This window comes from Plodia interpunctella, chromosome 8 (assembly GCF_027563975.2).
Source record: "Plodia interpunctella isolate USDA-ARS_2022_Savannah chromosome 8, ilPloInte3.2, whole genome shotgun sequence".
Classification (NCBI taxonomy): domain Eukaryota; kingdom Metazoa; phylum Arthropoda; class Insecta; order Lepidoptera; family Pyralidae; genus Plodia; species Plodia interpunctella.
This window is the reverse complement of record NC_071301.1, coordinates 644,792-662,721: the sequence shown is the minus strand read 5'-3', so window position 1 is coordinate 662,721 and position 17,930 is coordinate 644,792. Positions and strand designations below refer to the sequence as shown.

The 17,930-nt window shown below is 37.2% G+C and overlaps 1 protein-coding gene across 7 annotated transcripts in view; it reads left to right on the top strand.

The window, feature by feature from the left end:
* Positions 1–335: 335 nt before the first annotated feature.
* Positions 336–17,930, top strand: part of GramD1B (GRAM domain containing 1B) — a 40,271-nt gene continuing 22,676 nt past the window's right edge. For 3 of the 7 annotated variants that reach the window (XM_053749069.2, XM_053749068.2, XM_053749064.2), the window contains exons 1-7: positions 337–563; positions 1,642–1,764; positions 9,445–9,517; positions 10,385–10,486; positions 15,265–15,400; positions 16,272–16,429; positions 17,365–17,517. In XM_053749069.2, the coding sequence (XP_053605044.1) occupies positions 520–563; positions 1,642–1,764; positions 9,445–9,517; positions 10,385–10,486; positions 15,265–15,400; positions 16,272–16,429; positions 17,365–17,517 (789 nt within the window). In that variant the 5' untranslated portion in view covers positions 337–519. Of the gene's footprint in view, positions 564–1,269; positions 1,420–1,641; positions 1,765–3,558; positions 3,712–7,659; positions 7,769–9,444; positions 9,518–10,384; positions 10,487–15,264; positions 15,401–16,271; positions 16,430–17,364; positions 17,518–17,930 lie in introns of those variants that run through there. The other 4 variants (XM_053749065.2, XM_053749067.2, XM_053749070.2 and 1 more) reach the window with 4 other exon arrangements.

Below are 17,930 nucleotides of genomic sequence, written 5' to 3'. Positions count from 1 at the left end.
TCAATTCCATAAGCACAATTTAGACACATTTTATTGGTATAGTAAAAAATATCACATTATTGACGGTTAACTAGATGGACGTGGTCGGGCCAGGTAAATCCCTGCCAGCCTAACCACGCTAAAATATAAAATTACTCAAAAAAAAAAGAAAGGCACACTTTTTGGGATTCGTGGCATTGAAAGGCACTTATAAAACAGCATATTTATGCTACATTCGCGTTTTAATTTTCCGCCATGGTCGGGCCAGGAATTACGTGACGACACATTTAAATAGATAATGGTAACACATATGTAAGTTATGTGATATTTCCCAGCTGGCAACCTATTCTCTAAGCTGGCAACTGGTACTTGCGAAATGTCATTACAATCCACCGAATCAAATCAATCGTTTACATTCTTTCTTTGCAAGTATTTTGTAAGAGAATTCGTCAAATCAGATAATGATAGTGAAAATCGCAGCTGTTTACGTTAGCTCGTGTGTAGACGAAGCAAACGTAATCTAGTGTTTTATATGTTAACATGAGTACTTCGGAATTGGACAGCCGCAACATCGCTATTTCCATGTCAGTATTATTTGTGCTTTCTCTAATTATAGAGCGATTACTGCGTTTTGCACGTATACAGGCGCAATAGATTTGTTTATTTTGCATTTGAGAAGTTATCACGTGTCATTGCGTTTCGATAGTTGAGAGGTCAATGTTCTCTATTTGATCTGGGATCTACTTTATTGTCCACAGTAATAAGTCGTTTAACTTCACTCATTATTTGCCGCAGTATCATCGAATCGTTGCTTATGTGTTTAACTGAGCCTAAATCCAATTGCCCATTAATTATATTATCATAGCACTTTTTTTTCATTTTGTCTTTGCTATTCAGTCCCCGTTTATGGATTTTTACGACTTAATAACTTTCTAATTATCTCTAGTAACCTTGGAAAGCTGAAGCAACTGTTCATCTGTAAATCAGCCAAAATAAACTTTTTGTTGAATCGCAATCACTGATAAAACTAATGCAGTTGTATATTAAACTTTATTGACTGTAGCTCATGGCATTATGGTTTCATGGGACCATAGTGATTACGATACTCAATTAAAAATGAATCATTTTTAAAATATTTTAGTCCTCAAGTTGGCAACCATTATATTGAATAAACTGGGGGAACCCCCATCGATTAGTGTCTACCCGTTGAACTGCTGCAAATACACCAGTCAAATAATTTTTATTTACTGTGTACTCAATTTTACGCAAACATGGTTAAAACATTTTTCCTGTCATGTGTTTTTCTTATTTTGTTTTACCATTCTGAATTAAATAAATTTATTGATTTCACATTATCTATTACAATTGAGACAAGTCATTTGGTTACTGAACATCTGGTGCCGTGCCGTGCACAAGAATGAGAAGAATGTGTGCCACTCGGTCAGTGTTGCTGTCTGTCAATTAGTGTTTAGTTAAAATTTATGAAATATTAAGTTTTGATAGTTTTGTCACACAATGCAATGATTTAAGGTAATTTATAAATCTAGGACAACAGTTGTTAAAAATGTTGTTGGAATATATGGATAGATGGCTGAAATAAAGCCACAATATAACTAGGTAATTAAAAATAAAATTAAAATCAATGATTATAATGTATTACAGGAGAAAATCTGTTGAGAACTTGGTGATATCGTCTCAAGATGCCATTGGTCAGAGCATCAGCCAAGCGCTCAGCTTCTCCGGTGTCATCACTCAGCACACCAACCAGATCATTCAGGAGAACAGGTGAGCATTGTGACCTGAGTTCAACCTTTTTGGTCTTACTTCCCAATCAAGTGGCAAATATTTGTTGGCAATAAAAAAATTTGATTGGACTTATGCATCTGGCAGGCTGCTTAATCAAGCCAGCTAAACTTTGGAAACCACTAAATTGATTCCTTTTCATTGCTCCGTATGTATGTGTGTTATGAAAACAAATAATGAGTAATCTTCTTTCACTGGAACTGCATTGTATGTAACTATGCATTTTAAATTTCAACTTTTCATACTTAGTAAAATCATTGATTGGTGTCTAATTACTTTTTTATGTACGAAATTGTGGCTGTGCCTTTTTGCTTTTATTTTCTATGCAGCAAACCATAACTGCTGCAGAATTTAATACCATTTTTTAAAGAGACTAAGACTTAAGAATTAAGTTTTACAAACTTCTTGAACATATTTGAAATGACAAGCGCAATCAATCAGTATATCAATATCATTTATGTCAATCATTAAAATATATTCTTCTTCATTTACATAAATGGTGAATTTTATTACCTAAAACTTTGTCATTGTGTTCTGAAGACATGCTCAAAAAATCACGTCAAGCAATGATGGGTGTGGTTACTACTCGGAGGGCGGATGGATATTTTCGAATGGGTTGGAAGGTCAATAGACCCAAACACATAGGCTTTGAAACATGAGTATATAGCTTGCAATGACCAGACAAAAGTTAAAACTCCCGAGAAGAGTCTGTCATGGGAATTGAACCACAGCCAGCCGACTTAACTATTTTTTTAAACTATTTGAAAGATCATATTTTTATAAGCCGATTTATTTTATTGTTCTTTATTTGTCTTATTACTTTTTTAACTTTATTGCGCAAAACTAAAATAGTAGGAGCACACAAAGCTAAAAGCATTAAACCTTTTTTGTTAATAAGTGTATCATATCATTTCAACCCGCGGTTGTAACAACAATGTCTGCCTCTATAAACTACTAATCCCCTCAAAAGCGCTTGAAACTCAAATATATAAGCTTTTGCCCACGGCTTCCCACGGGAACAGTTATTTTTCCAGGATGAAAGGTCATGTCCTTCTCCGTACTTCAAACTACGTGTATGCAAAATTTCAAGAAGATTTAGTTGAGTAGGTTGTTTTGTTAGGATAAACTAACGTAAAAATCTATTGCGAAAGTTAAATATTACTTTATTCGATATTATTATTATTATTACTTACTGCCTCACATTTGTTTGTTTGTGTTGTCGTCGGAATATGCAATGAAGTGATAAGGTAATTGTCTGCCAGGTACTTGCGGGTCGATAGCGTGTATTTGTTTACGCGCACATAACGCCGAAACAAAGAAACGGGCCGATCCGTGATGCAAGGGCAAATCGTGTATTTTAAAAATCCAATAAAAGTATCTTAGTCTACTATTTCTCTCTGTGTTTATTGAGGTTTTATCCATATATTTATTTGTGTATTATTTCGCTTTCGATTAATTAATTATTTTGTCAACTCTGCAATAAGTTTTCTATTCACAATCACGACAAAGACGATTTCGTCAAATTATTTTTAAAGACACTACAAACTTCTTAAATTTTTGTATTGTTTTATCAGTTTTCGATAGTTAGACAGAGACAGTACGTTAACAGTAATTTTCGGTAGTTATTGACATTAATTTCTTATTATTAGTCTAATGTACTTGCGTAATGACGAACCTTTAATGAATTGCCTGCGTTAGGCATGTATGTTCTAGTTTTCATAATCTTTATATCTTATCCATTTATCGATACTAATTGTTCGATGCTCAGTACGTGGTTCTCTGTGTGACACAGTGGTGAAAATATTACTGAAGAAAAAAGAAACATTTATGGTTTGGTTGTGTTTTCAAAATGGTAAAAATGGAGGTGAAAGACAAGTATTACGTGCAATTCTTCCAATGGGAATCTAACTGGAGGGTACTATTGGCCAGGTAAACTATAAATCTAAATATTAATCATTATAATGACGCGTTAGTTTTCATAAAGTAAAAACTGATTCGTTTTAAAACAGTTCATATGGTGTTTGGATGATGGTGGGAACAAGTGATGTCACTGAATTTTGAAAATATTAATCCGGTGAAGAAATTCTGTAATCGAGTGGGAATTGAACCCACGTCCACTGAGCTATCGAGTCCATGGCCAGTTCGGCCGTATTAATTCATCACTTTACGTCCTTCACCGACGTACAGTATTTTCATTATAGAGAGTGTCTCATTGTTGCAAGTAAGAAATCATCAATTAATTGAAATTTCTAAAATTATTACGCATTTGATAAATTGAGGATTACATGATTTTTTTTTTATTCTTTTGCTTTTTATAAATTTTATCTCCTATTAGGTAGATAACAACAACTGGTTAGGCATGGCCCAGGACAGAGATGGTTATCGTAGACGGAAGGAGGCCTGCGCCCAGCAGTGGGTCACGGAGAGCTGCAGAGGACAATGACTATTAGGCAGTCATTGTTCCAAATCTCTTTGTTCCGTTATGTAGTGAAGACTATTTACCTACTGAGATAATAAAATTAGTTAAGTATAACGTGAAATGCGCAGTAAATGAAAAACTCGTAAAAACATAAAAATATGATTTACTTAAAAAGTAAGAATGAATCATTTATTTATAAAACATGTGTGCACAGGATGTTGTATATGAATATATTTTATTATATCGTGCTAGAGAATGGCAAACCAATCCTAATCGACATTCCCAAGAATGTCATTGTGTTCGTTTCATTATTTCATACGATGAGCACGACTATCGGCAATAAGGACGGTTCCTGTTATGAATTTCCGTATCTTTTTGTGAAAAGAGACATTTTAGGGACATGTTAGGATCTGAAAGCCGTGGAAACTTGAAAGGAAAAAATAGAAAAGAGGACCCGGGGCTCCGATGCGTAGCGGCTGAGGATAATGTCCACAACCACATCTGTTTTGAAACCTCAGGCTTACCTAAATAAGTAGTAAGCGTTGTTTAATGCCGGCATTAAACCGAATTTGTAGAACATTAATATGATTAGCGTCAGTATCTGTGGCATATCTCCGTTGTTTTTGTATTTGGTTCGGAGCGCTGCCAAGTTTAGCATTTATTTATGACTAGCTTTTACACGTATCTTTCCCGCAATGTCTTGGGAAAGAATTGCTTTTTCGTGATGAAAAAATTTCAGCATTGTTCGTGTCCTTGTCGACGCGACGATTACGCTAAAATGTGGTTCACAAGAGCATTTCGACCGCTGTGGCCGCCTTATCATTACAATATTTCAAAATTTAACAAAGAGACAAGAATTAAGTAATTTTACTATCTGACTGATCTGATGTTTATGTCAATTTTATGAATGATGTCGAAACGCCTTGAGCACTACTAGAACTACCCTAAAAGTGACACATCAAACACATTTGACATACAACTGTAAACATATATATATATATATATATCTTCTATTAATCAGGGAAACAGACATATATATAACACTTTAAACTTATTGCACAATATAATTAACTGCCTTGTTTTCTGTGTGGCATTTGAGATCAGATTAGATGGCTTGTTATCAAAAACAGTGTCGTGTAAATATAATAAAAAAAAGTAAATAAAATGATTTACTGATAATTTAATCTCTCACACATTGCGCACACCTATCAAATACAGATTATAATAATACTAGCGACATTGCCAATTGTAAGTCAACGTGATCAAAAGATATTTGTGTAGCATTTTTTGCGATTTCACAAAAAAAAAAAACAAAATCTATTTGTACCTACGTTCCGCCTTTCCGTTGACCTAGAATCAATCAGCACGAAGCATTGTCTTACAGTACACGATAAGAAATATAAGTACATGCCAAAAATACTGATTTTACGGAACCCTCAGATCGCGAGTGCGTCTCGCGTTTGACCATTTTTAAAAGCTTTTATTTAACTTGCAATGTATATATGTATGATCGTATGTTTGTTCGGGTGGAATCTTGCTACTCATTTTGAAGCATATATCTTCAACCGATTGAGCTGAAAATTTGTATACACGTTTAGTTTGCATGACAATACACTATAAGCTGTGTGACGTCATTCTAAATCCAATATGGCGGAACATCCAAGATGGCGGAATAGTTATTTTTTTACCCAGACAAAATAATTTACATTCCAGTAGTGTATGCTTCCTCACTGTTATCGTCATAGTTTAGACAAATTACATATTATTTCAAACTAGCAGCGCGTCTCGGCTTCGCTCGGGTATAACCGTAATAAATTATACACCTCAACCTGCATCGGGAATCACACTATCCGTACAAAAATCGGTCCGTTAGTTTTTGAGTTTATAGTTTTCATACAGACAGACGCGTTAGGGGGACCTGTTATAATATGCAAAGATAATTTTTGTAAAATTACAAATTACTTTATTAATAATTACTCTGTTATATTAATAGAGATACTTAGCTAGTTAGGTCTGAGGTCACCTTGGTAATTAGCATGTACACTCCAAGTTAAAATAAGCAAACACGTTTTTTTTTTCACGTCTATTTTGTGTCATCATAATGTGCAAACATATGAGCGGGTTGTTTAAGGGTCGGTTTAAGTTACGGGTGTTTCTGTTTATGTTAAAATAGCATCGTGTATTTTTGGCCGTTTTTAGTAGTAGTTTGTTGACCTAGCTGACCCCAGGGCTTCGCTCCCGTGGGTAAAGTACTCTTATGTATCCTAAGTTATATTCTATCCGTGCACCAAATTTCATAACAATCCGTCCAGTCAATTTTATGTGAAATGGTAACAAACATGAACCCTCACAAACTTAGCAATTATAATATTTATAGGATAACCCTATTAACTTTCATCAAAATCCATCCGAAATAGTTTAGCATTTGTAATATTGATATGGTGGTGAAGCGGTGGCGATGTAATTGGTTAAGACGCCCGCCTGTGGATCGAATCCTACTCGTGCCACATGAGTTTGTATACCAATCTGACTCATGTATTGTTTTCATCGACCACCACTTGCTTCCGGTGAAGGAAAACATCGTGAGGACACACCTGCACACTGGTTGATTATTAACTTGTGTGTGAAATGGAGAAGGCAATGGCAAACCACACCATTACTAATGCCAAGAAAGTTGTTGCGTGTGTATAATTCCACGTAATGACCACGACCCCTCAGCCATGAGGAATACGACTATGAAATATTGTTAATATTTAAACGTAAATAACCGTTATCTTTTCTGATAAATTTTCATTTGATTTCGACTGTACGTACATCAATCAAATCGCGACATCTCTTTCACATACAAAATAATACATGACACATTGTAATGATTTAGTACGAGTGTCTTGTTAGATTGTGTTTGCATGGGACGTACGTACTATCATACCTATATTTATTAGTATAAATAAACCATGGATAATATTGTATGAATTACCTTAGTTTTTTTTAGTTGAACATTCAATTTCTGCGATTGTGTATATTATGAGATCGTCATTTTATGAAAATGTTCATTTTTGTGATGAAGAAACATTTTAAACTGCAAAATGAAGCGCTAAAGCCGCCTGAGGTGACGTAAGTAAGGATAAGTAATGTTTTTCAAATTGAAGAAATAACTTTTCTCTGCATCACTTAGCGAAGATTTCATTCCTGTACTAGTTTTTACAGATCTGAAACGATAAATCTTTATCACTTCAGATCAAACTTCTTTGTATATACAATTCCTTGAGTTACCCTACTCGAATGCTTAAAATTAAAAGGTATTAATCAGTACGTCTCTTATCTCTAACAAAGACTTTTGTACAATTGGCGAACATTAATTTCTTTCCGAGTGGCGTAATCGAGTTCGAAGTGAATGCCACTGCCACTGGTGGCGCAATTAACATTTTGTAACTGGCCACCACGCCGCACTCGCCTCTGAAAAAACAAAAACAACAAATTACACAAAGGAATTCGAAAAAAAAAAAGAATTTCATTTGAAATGAAATATTCGTTAAACATATGAATTATGATGGGAGAAATGAGTGGGTGAGTGTTAAAGTTTTTTTAAAACTTCTTTTGTTTAGGGCCAGTTTTTTTTTGTTTAAAAAAAAAAGAAAATTATTTATTTCAGGCACATAATGGCCCATAAAAACAATTTACAATTACAAAGTTTTCGCTTCATTAGTAGTATATATACCTATGTTTCTTTTGCTTATTTATTCAGATTTCATCAATATTTTGCAAAGGTCTTAATGTTAAAAACATTAAGTTATTTTTTAAACTATATTGTCCCATAGCTGGGCAAAGTTGTCCCCCATTTGAATCTGTACACGCACGTACAACAACGAAAGTTTAGTTTAATTTTAAAATTATTTTGAAAAAAGAAAATAATTCCTTATTAGGTAGTTTGATAAGTGGTGTGAAATTGAATTTTAAATGAATCTTTATGCCATAATAATGGCATGTAAAATTACTATTCCGGTAGTAGCATTATAACGATTAAGAAATAGCGATAATATTCCAAGAGGATAATAAAATTCATTCTATATTATATCCATCACAAAAAATGTACAGTCAACTGCACGATCAAGTTGGAGTTATGGAACTCTATGACATGGTGATAACGGTAAAGTCGCAATGATTCCGGATAGTTTGATGTGCTGTTGGCTAGTACATGTGTGGTAATTGATAGTAATTTAGTGGTTTAACCCTGTATTTCTGGCCGGTCGTTAATTTCCTCTATTTAGTCGCGTGATAACATACCACATGTGTGTGCTATAATCATATATATGTACAGATAATGTACTCGTTCCTGTGTCTGTTGACTAGCTACCGCAAAATCAGGTCAGTTCAGTTAAAAGGGTCGCGTATTAAATAAAATTATAAGGGAATTTATAATAATTATTAGGGAAGTATTGAGAAATGTATAGATAAACATTTATTTGGAAAGACAAAAACATATTAACAGTTAAAAACAAAGAGAACACACGTAACAGAGCTAAATACATGTGTTGCAGCAATACAAGAAGTACTATCTTAGTAACTATATCATCCAGAAGAAAAATGTACAGCGTTTCGAAAATTGAATATAATATACAATAAATAAATATATTAGGACAAATCTCACAGATTGAGCTAGCCCCAAAGTAAGTTCGAGACTTGTGTTATGGGGTACTAACTCAACGATACTATATTTTATAACAAATACATATATAGATAAACATCCAAGGCCCGGGCCAATCAGAAAAATATCATTCATCATGTCCATCATGTCCCGACCGGGGATCGAACCCGGGACCTCTCGGTTTAGAGGCAAGTACTTTTATCACTGCGCCACCGAGGTCGTCGAAATACCTACCTTAAATGTCATTAAGTTCACCTATTGTTAACATTTATATGCAATAAATTTTATTATTATTAAATAAAATAATACAAATATTACTTACACATAACCTTTGACAATACTTAATGCACAAAAGTAGGTCTATACTTAAGTAAATAGGTAGGTATTGGTATTGCATTCATGTATTATACTTGTAAAAAAAATTAAAAAGGATAATTTCACGAAAAGTGTTTGATCAAAAATCTAAATCAAATAATTTATTCAGAAATTAGTCCTTCACGCGGGCACTTTTTCACGTCATATGCTAAATCGAATGATATTTACCGAAGCTAGAAACTACAACTTTAGCAGTAACATGTTCTTTTCTTTCATTTTCCAGGAGTGTATCCCGTTCACCCTCCCCTTCACTCAGGAACGCAGACGCTGGAATAGACCTCTCTGACAATGACAAGGTAAATTTACAAAATCATTCTATAATGAAATACATTCTTTGTGATCTTGATTTTATGGACAAAATTATTATTGACCAGCGGCCCGTCCTGGCTCACTCTGGTAAAACCATAATCTTAACCAATATTATAAATGCGAAAGTAAGTTTGTTTGTTTGTTACCTCTTTACGCTCTATCTACTCGACCAATCTTCTACTTGCACACATGTAGTTTAAAGTACGGAGAAGGACATAGGGTAACTTTTATCCCGAAAAATAACTGCTCTCGTCGGAAATGACGCGGGCGAAGCCGCGGGCGACAGCTAGTAAATTATACACCTAAATCTTCCTCAAGAATCACATATCTTTTGGTGAAAACCGTTCAAAAATCCGTCCGGTAGTTTTTGAGTTTATCGCGTATAGACAGATTTATTTTTATGTAATGATATTGTATTTTTTTAAATAGAAATAACAGTAAACTCACTCCTGAGCGTTTTCTCGGTTGTTTTCTCAGCTTTTAAATGTCGGAGCCCAGGGTTGCTAGCAACAGCAAAATTTTGCTTTCGAGTCACAACTCTAAATAAATATGATATTGTATGTGATAAATCTATATGTATGATCAATATAACAATATGACGACCTCGGTGGCGCAGTGGTAAAGTGCTTGCCTCTGAACCGAGAGGTCCCGGGTTCGATCCCCGGTCGGGTCATGATGGATAATGATCTTTTTCTGATTGGCCCGGGTCTTGGATGTTTATCTATATATGTATTTGTTATAAAATATAGTATCGTTGAGGTATCCCATAACACATGTCTCGAACTTACTTTGGGGCTAGCTCGATCTGTGTGATTTGTCCTAATATGTTTATTTTTATTCATTATAATTTGCAGGTGTCAGAGCTGTCTATACCGCTGCCGTCGCTCCCCGCGGCCGACGCGGTGTCAATCTCCAGCAGCAGCGAAGCGGTCACAGCACTCACCAGAAATGATAAGGTGAGATTCACAATGGCAAAAATTCAGAATGGCGGGTTTTATAGCGTGGATAGCGTTACTTGGCATAAAAACGTGAGTATAATATATAAAATAAATAAACAAAAAATATACCTACGTCATGTCAGAATATAATCTCATTCTCGCCTGTTTCCGGCTACTTTCGGAGCTGTGACGCCCAGAAGTCCAGAGTTCGCGTGAAAAATTTACTATTAACTTTTAAAGACCGCTTTTATTACCGCCTGTTGTTTTTTAACAATACTCAAGCACCTGCGGGAGTTTCCGCTCGATTCCAGAGTTTTTTCATGTCATTATTATTTTCAAAAATAAGTTAAAAAGCACGTGTGACATGTATAACAAATCCATTTAAATAGATGTTTGAGTATTTTCAAAAAACATAATTTCTTGCTTGTAACAGTGGGTTATAGAGTACCCGCTACTCTCTGATGAAAATACTGTACGTCGGCGTGAGACGGAAAGAGGTGAATTAATTCAGCCGAACTGGCATGGGCTCGATAGCTCAGTGGTCAAGAGCACTGTCCCGGATAGACAGGGGCGCGGGTTCAATTCCCAGATTTTGTTTTATCTCATTATTATTTTCAGAAATGTTTATTCATCAAAACAAATCAATATTTAAATTATATATTTAATCAGTGTAGTATGATATAAATTCCTTCTAGCTCATGTTCGCGTGCGGTTGCATTCACGGTTGTGGCGCCCGAAGCCCGGCGTAAATAATAAACCGTTAAGTTTTGAAGATTTCGCTTTCGATTTTATGACCGGCCGCACGCTTGACCTTAATCCCCATTGGGAATGCTGGAGATACATGTATCACTTAATGACGTTAAAATTATACTTTAAACTAAGTCTACCGCCGACTTCCAAAGCGCAGAAAAAGCGGCGAAAAAATGTTCACTGCATATTAAACAACAGGTATTAAACGCGCACATATTTTTTTTTTATTTTCCAGAAGTTTCGGACCTTGTTACTTGTTGTTGCTTGCTGAGTCAGTCGCCCAGTGACCACGGCGCTTTGTAACAAGGTCCGAAATAAAAAAGGTATGTGCGCGTTTAATACCTGGTGTTTAATATATGTGAATTATATTCTGATATATAAATTATTTGTTTAATATATTTATTTATTTCTTATATTTATTTGTTTAACAGTATGTTATACTAGGTCCACCCCAGTGTTACCCGCGTAATTATTAAAAAAATACTTACGTTTTTATGCTCAGTCTATAAAAAGTCATTGAGTATCATACTACGGGAATCGCATGTTTTCGGGATTATCCAGTGTTAATAAAAGGTATCAAACCACCTTATGGCGGCTGGCACTTAGGTCTTTATTGCCGTTGTTCGAATACAAAACAACGGCAATAATGATGTAAGTGCCGGGCGCCATAAGGTCCCTTTTGATTTGGACGGCCACATATTAGGTCCTTACATATGAAATTGGCGTTTGGTATAGGAGGAACTAAAAGTCGAATATTTTTTAATATAATATATTTATGGAATCAAAGTAAGAACCATTATTATCTATGCACTTTTGCCATCTCATAGGTAGTTCCTTGGTCCCTTTACTAAAACAACCATTCGGACGGGAATCAATAAAATCTTTGAAGGCGGTTTGGACTGCCCTATCGGAGTTGAATTTTTTCCCTTGGAAGAAGTTATCCAAATTTCGAAAAAAATGATAATCTGTTGGAGCAAGGTCCGGGGAGTACGGTGGATGTCGTAGACATTCCAATTGAAGCTCCTCTAATTTGGTAGCTGTCTGTTGTGCAGTGTGTGCTCTAGCGTTGTCGTGAAGCAGCAGTGGCGTGGAGCGATTGACCAGCCTCGGTTGTTTAGCAGCTAGCTTTTCCATCATAGTTTGCAATTCCTGACAACAGACGTCTGCCGTAATCGTCTGGCCAGATTTGAGAAAACTGTAATGAACGACACCGGCACTACACCACCAAACGCTTACAAGTAACTTTTTTTGGGTCAATTTTCGCTTGGTGCAGGATTTGGCTGGCTGGCCACGGTCCAGCCATTGCGATGAGCGTTTCCGATTATCGTAGAGAGTCCACTTTTCATTACAGGTAATGATTTGATTTTAAAACCCTTCATTATTGTGCCTGTTAAGTAATGTAACGCGAGTTTGCCGGTTTGCTTCACTCAATTCGTGAGGTACCAACCTTTCAAGTTTCTTAATCTTCCCAATTTGCTTCAAGTGAATTAAAATAGTTTTATCACTAACACCCAAGCCTGAAGTTAACACGGACGTGGTTTGTGATGGATCCGCTTCCACTATAGTGCCGTTTCCACTATTGCCACGGTGGAACTCGTACTCGTAAATAACGCGATATTTCAAGTTTTCCATTTTATAAACTAAGCGACGCAAACAGAAAAATCAGAAGAAAAGAAAAAAAAAACAAATGAATGACGTTTAACGAAACACAAATACGTGTAAATAGCTGTATAAATTTGAATTTGGAATTCCTAACCAAAGAGGAAAAAATTTGTGATTAAAATGGCCAGTACAACAAAACGCCAATTTCATATGTAAGGATCTAATATAATTATGCAACGCGAAAGTTTAAAAGTAATGTTCACCGCACATTTGTTCTTCAAAGATGTCAATTAACAACGTTGGGTCATATAAATAAATAAATATATTAGGGCAAATCACACAGATTAAGCTAGCCCCAAAGTAAGTACGAGACTTGTGTTATGGGATACTAACTCAACGATACTATATTTTATAACAATACATATATAGATAAACAACCAAGACCCGGGCCAATCAGAAAAAGATCATTTTCCATCATGACCCGACCGGGGTTCGAACCCGGGACCTCTCGGTTTAGAGGCAAGCACTTACCACTGTCTGTTACTGTACTGTAGTCAGTCGTCAGTCTACAGTATAAGTATACTGTAGGTGGACCACAAGGTGTTACCCGCGTTTTTATGCACACTAGCGCCATCTACTTTATAAAGCGCTATTGACTATCACAATTTTCGACTAAATCCTATGGGAAACGTATACTTTAACTGCCGTCGGGCCAATTTTTATGAAATTTGGTAATGAGGAAGTTGATACCTTTTATTAACACATTGGGCAATCCCGAAAACATGCGATTCCCGTAGGATACTCAATGACTTTTAATAGACTTAGCATAAAAACGTAAGTATTTTTTCAGTAATTACGCGAATAACACTGGGGTGGACCTAGTATAACATACTGTAAAACAAATAAATATAAGAAATAAATAAATATATGAAACAAATAATTTATATATCAGAATATAATCTCATTCTCGCGTGTTTTCGGTTACATTCGGAGCCGTGACGCCCAGAAGCCTCAGTTCGCGTAAAAAAAAATAACCAATAAATTTTGAAGACTTGGGGCTGTGTTTTTATAACCGGCTGCCTGTTTGACGTCAACCCGCTAGTGTTGTCTATGTGTTGTAGGCGGTACCACACTTTTTATACCCTGTATTACGAGTTTGTATCCCACTGCTAGGCAAAGACCTCCCCTTTTTTCTCCCAAATGTATATCTTGGGTCGTTTGCTAGCCACGCACGAAACTTGTCTAAATCGTCTCGCCATCTTGTTCGTGGTCTATCTACCCTTCGGAAACCCATGTTGTGGTGATGTGTGCCCATCTCTCTGGCGGCATTCGGCAAACATGCCCCGGCCAACACCACTGGAGCCTTGCAGCTAGGCTTGTCAACTCAAAAAAAAGCATTTCCGGGATTTCCCACCTCGTTTCCCAGCTCTATATTACGCGGGACATAACCAACACACAAAATGGTAGCAAAAAAAATCTATTTATATATTTTTTTATCATATAATAAATCAATACAAATCTACCTGTGTGCAGCTTGAACTTGGCCACCCATAAGCCGCCAATATGCTTTAGAATATTATGCTTAAAAAATGTTATGTTTATGGTAAGTACCTAATAGGTATGCGTAAAAAAATTGTGCCTTAAACATTATGCCAAATTAATATTGTGCGTAACCATTATTGTGATAAGTAAAAGTATGCCATGTTAAATTATGACATAAAATACATAAAAATAGGGAACCATAAAAAAAAAAAATATAATAATGGAAGTGTAAAATGTCATAACGCCGGGGGCGTCTGACTGGATCACCATGATTTCGCGCCCCGCAGACTCACCTCTCTACACCCTTAGCCGCCCACGCCAATGTTGCCCCTTTGTCGCCAATCGCGGCGACTGATTTGAGGGGCCCATCCAGTGAGCGGCGAGTCACCACCTGCCACTGAATAGTCAGTTATCATGATTATGGCAGGTGACCGAACTCTTTGCAATAGCCCATTCTTAGTTCATCCAAATTTCATTCTATAGACCAGTACTTCTATCCATTATTCTGCAATAGTTCACACTCCCGCCGAGACCTGCTCATGGTCATATCATTTTATTGATATATCCGCGAGCGGGTTTTGGCGGGAGACCTACACAACATCAAAACTCTCCAAAGGGCCTCTACGTGTTGGATCCATATCCCCACGCAAGCCTCTCAAAGGACCGGACTATGTGCCGTGAATTTTTAAAAGGAGTAACTTAATAATGATCACTGATTTCCGGGACTAAATGCGTCCCGCAAGGGGTACAAAGGCATAAAATGAACCCAGAAGCGGGACGTCTCGGAAAATCCGGGCCGGTTGGCAAGCCTGCTTGCAGCCTTGGGGTAGTAGCTTGGGGTAGTAGCTTGGGGTAGCAGCGCACGCCCACGTCACATGAAGTAGCACACGCGTCGTCCGCAGGCGGGGGCGGGCCGCGGCGCGGACGGCCGCAAGAAGAAGAGCTGGTACAACTCCCTGTACCCGACCTACAAGAGCAAGTCCGACGACTTCAAGCGGCTGTTCAAGGACCTGCCCGACGACGAGAGGCTTATCGTGGGTGAGTCGTGCGCCCGGGTCATATATAGAACTATTAGATTTCTCCGAGGTTTAGCCCGTTTAAATTTCCCACGGGAACTGTTATTTTTCCGGGATGAAAGGTAGATTGCACAGGTTTTGCGGTGTAAGCAGTTTCGCTATTGATTAATGCCATTTTTTTCCTAAGAAACACCACATTAACTATGTCACTTTGAGATTTCACTTCCTAGATTGAAGGGTTAAGACAAAGCTGTCCGAAATCGCTGTACTAATTAATATTATAAATGCTCTTCACGCTCTATCTACTCAACCATTTTTTTTGAAATTTTAAAACATGTGTAGTTTGAAGTATGGAGAATGGTACCTTTAATACCGGAAAATTAAGGCAGGCGAAGCCGCGGGACTCCTTATGAGATGACAAAATTCTGGGCTCTATTTTCAAAACTTAGTGACAGGTGACAATGACAATAGACAATGTCAATTAGGGGCCGCAGACGATAGAAAAGATAGTAAACTAATTGGGTTAAATTTCACCAGTAATTTCCCACGGTGATCTGTTGTCTTTGGCAATAATTAAAAATAACAAATTGTATTAACCTCGCACTTATTGGATTATGAGAGCTTTATTTTGGATGAGTCAACCATATTTGTTTTGTATAGATAAAATAGATGACAATTAAATTTATCACAACATTATCTTTGTATAGATATACATGCAGGTGTACAAAAAATGATTCACCTAATCTGTCACCGTAATATTCTCCCGTGAAAACTGTTTGGGGATACTATCATTGCTCATCAGCTGTTAAGGCATGTGTCCCTACGAGATCCAGTGGAGGATTCGTAACGGTCACATGAACACGGGGTCCTGGAACAGTGTGTGTGTGGAACAGACTACTCGTGCGCGCTGCAGAAGGATATCCTGGCGCACGGGCGGCTGTACGCGAGCCAGAACTACCTGTGCTTCTACGCCAGCATCTTCGGCTGGGAGACCAGCATGGCGCTGCGCTGGAAGGACGTCACCGCCATCACCAAGGAGAAGACCGCGCTGGTAATTCTTTTTTCGCTATTCCCTTTTATGTGTTCTGAAAACGCACACTCAATAACTTATTATACTATCGATGACCTCGGTGGCGCAGTGGTAAAATGCTTGCCTCTGAACCGAAAGGTTCCGGGTTCGATCCCCGGTCGGATCATGATCATGATGGAAAATGATCTTTTTCTGATTGGCCCGGGTCTTGGATGTTTATCTATATATGTTATAAAATATAAGTATCGTTGAGTTAGTATCCCATAACACAATTCTAGAACTTACTTTGGGGCCTGCTCAATCTGTGTGATTTGTCCTAATATATTTATTTATTATAAAACTAATTATATTCTACGGACCCTTAAGCCGGGTCCGCAGCGCCAATTTTCTAACAAAACGTTATAAAAAGAAGTTAGGAAACCGCCCGTCCGCTGCGCCTATTGTCGTTATGTTTGTGTACTCCATATTGCACTGTACCCACGTCTTTCTTTAGTGAGCGCTAACACGAAATTAGTCATTTCCCCTCCCCGCAGGCGGTCGCGGGGGATGTTATCCATTCTGTTCGGAAAACATGTTTTTGTTATTTTTCAAACATAACTGTTAGACAACACTGTAAACAATGTTTTTGTGTTAGCTAACACGAAAACGCGGCGCTGCAGTCCCGGCTTTAACTGGTTCTTGTAAGACATGGCTTTTATGACTACCTACCGCCATCTAGTGGTAAATGTAGTAAAGTAACCTATTGCTTAGCCTAAAGTTCAGATATAGGCTACAATAAGCTACTTCACTTTATTTTTTTATTCATATTATATTTTTTATACATGCATACCAAATGTTATCAAAATCAGTTCAGGGAGCTTAGCCGTGCAATCGAAACAGACAGACTTTCGCATTTATAATATCAATATGTATAATAAAGAAGTATTAAAAATTGTTTAAAACCATTTTACCCTTAGGTAATACCGAACGCGATCCTAGTGTGCACAGAGAGCGAGAAGAACTTCCTGACGTCATTCTCAGGGAGGGACAAAGCCTACCTGATGTTGTTCAGAATTTGGCAGAACGCTCTCATGGACCAGCCGATGAGCAGTCAGCAGATTTGGCAGTGGGTATGTTGTGTAGTTAATGTAGTAGCTTCTGACTATAGAGATATACTCCTGCATGTTGCGAGAAATCTCCGACGGCGTGTGGTTCCGCCCTAGAATAAGACGACTTCATATCCTCCCGTGGTTGTCGCACAAGGCGAAGGGACTTAGCCTAGGCAGCTGAAGGGCAACAGTAATATTCTCAGGGAGGGTTGACGTTAGGCAGGCGGCCGGTTGTAAAGTCACACCCTTCAAACCATATAAAGGATTCCTGAAGATGGGTTAGTATATATTATAATGTTTTTACTCCAGCGAACCCAGTACAGTAGAGTATATATTATAGACAAAACAACTCAATATTTGCATGTACAAAATTAAAATCGATCAGATTTCTCGTGACAATCGGCGCGAGCGCGCATCGCCCGCTCTAAATGCGC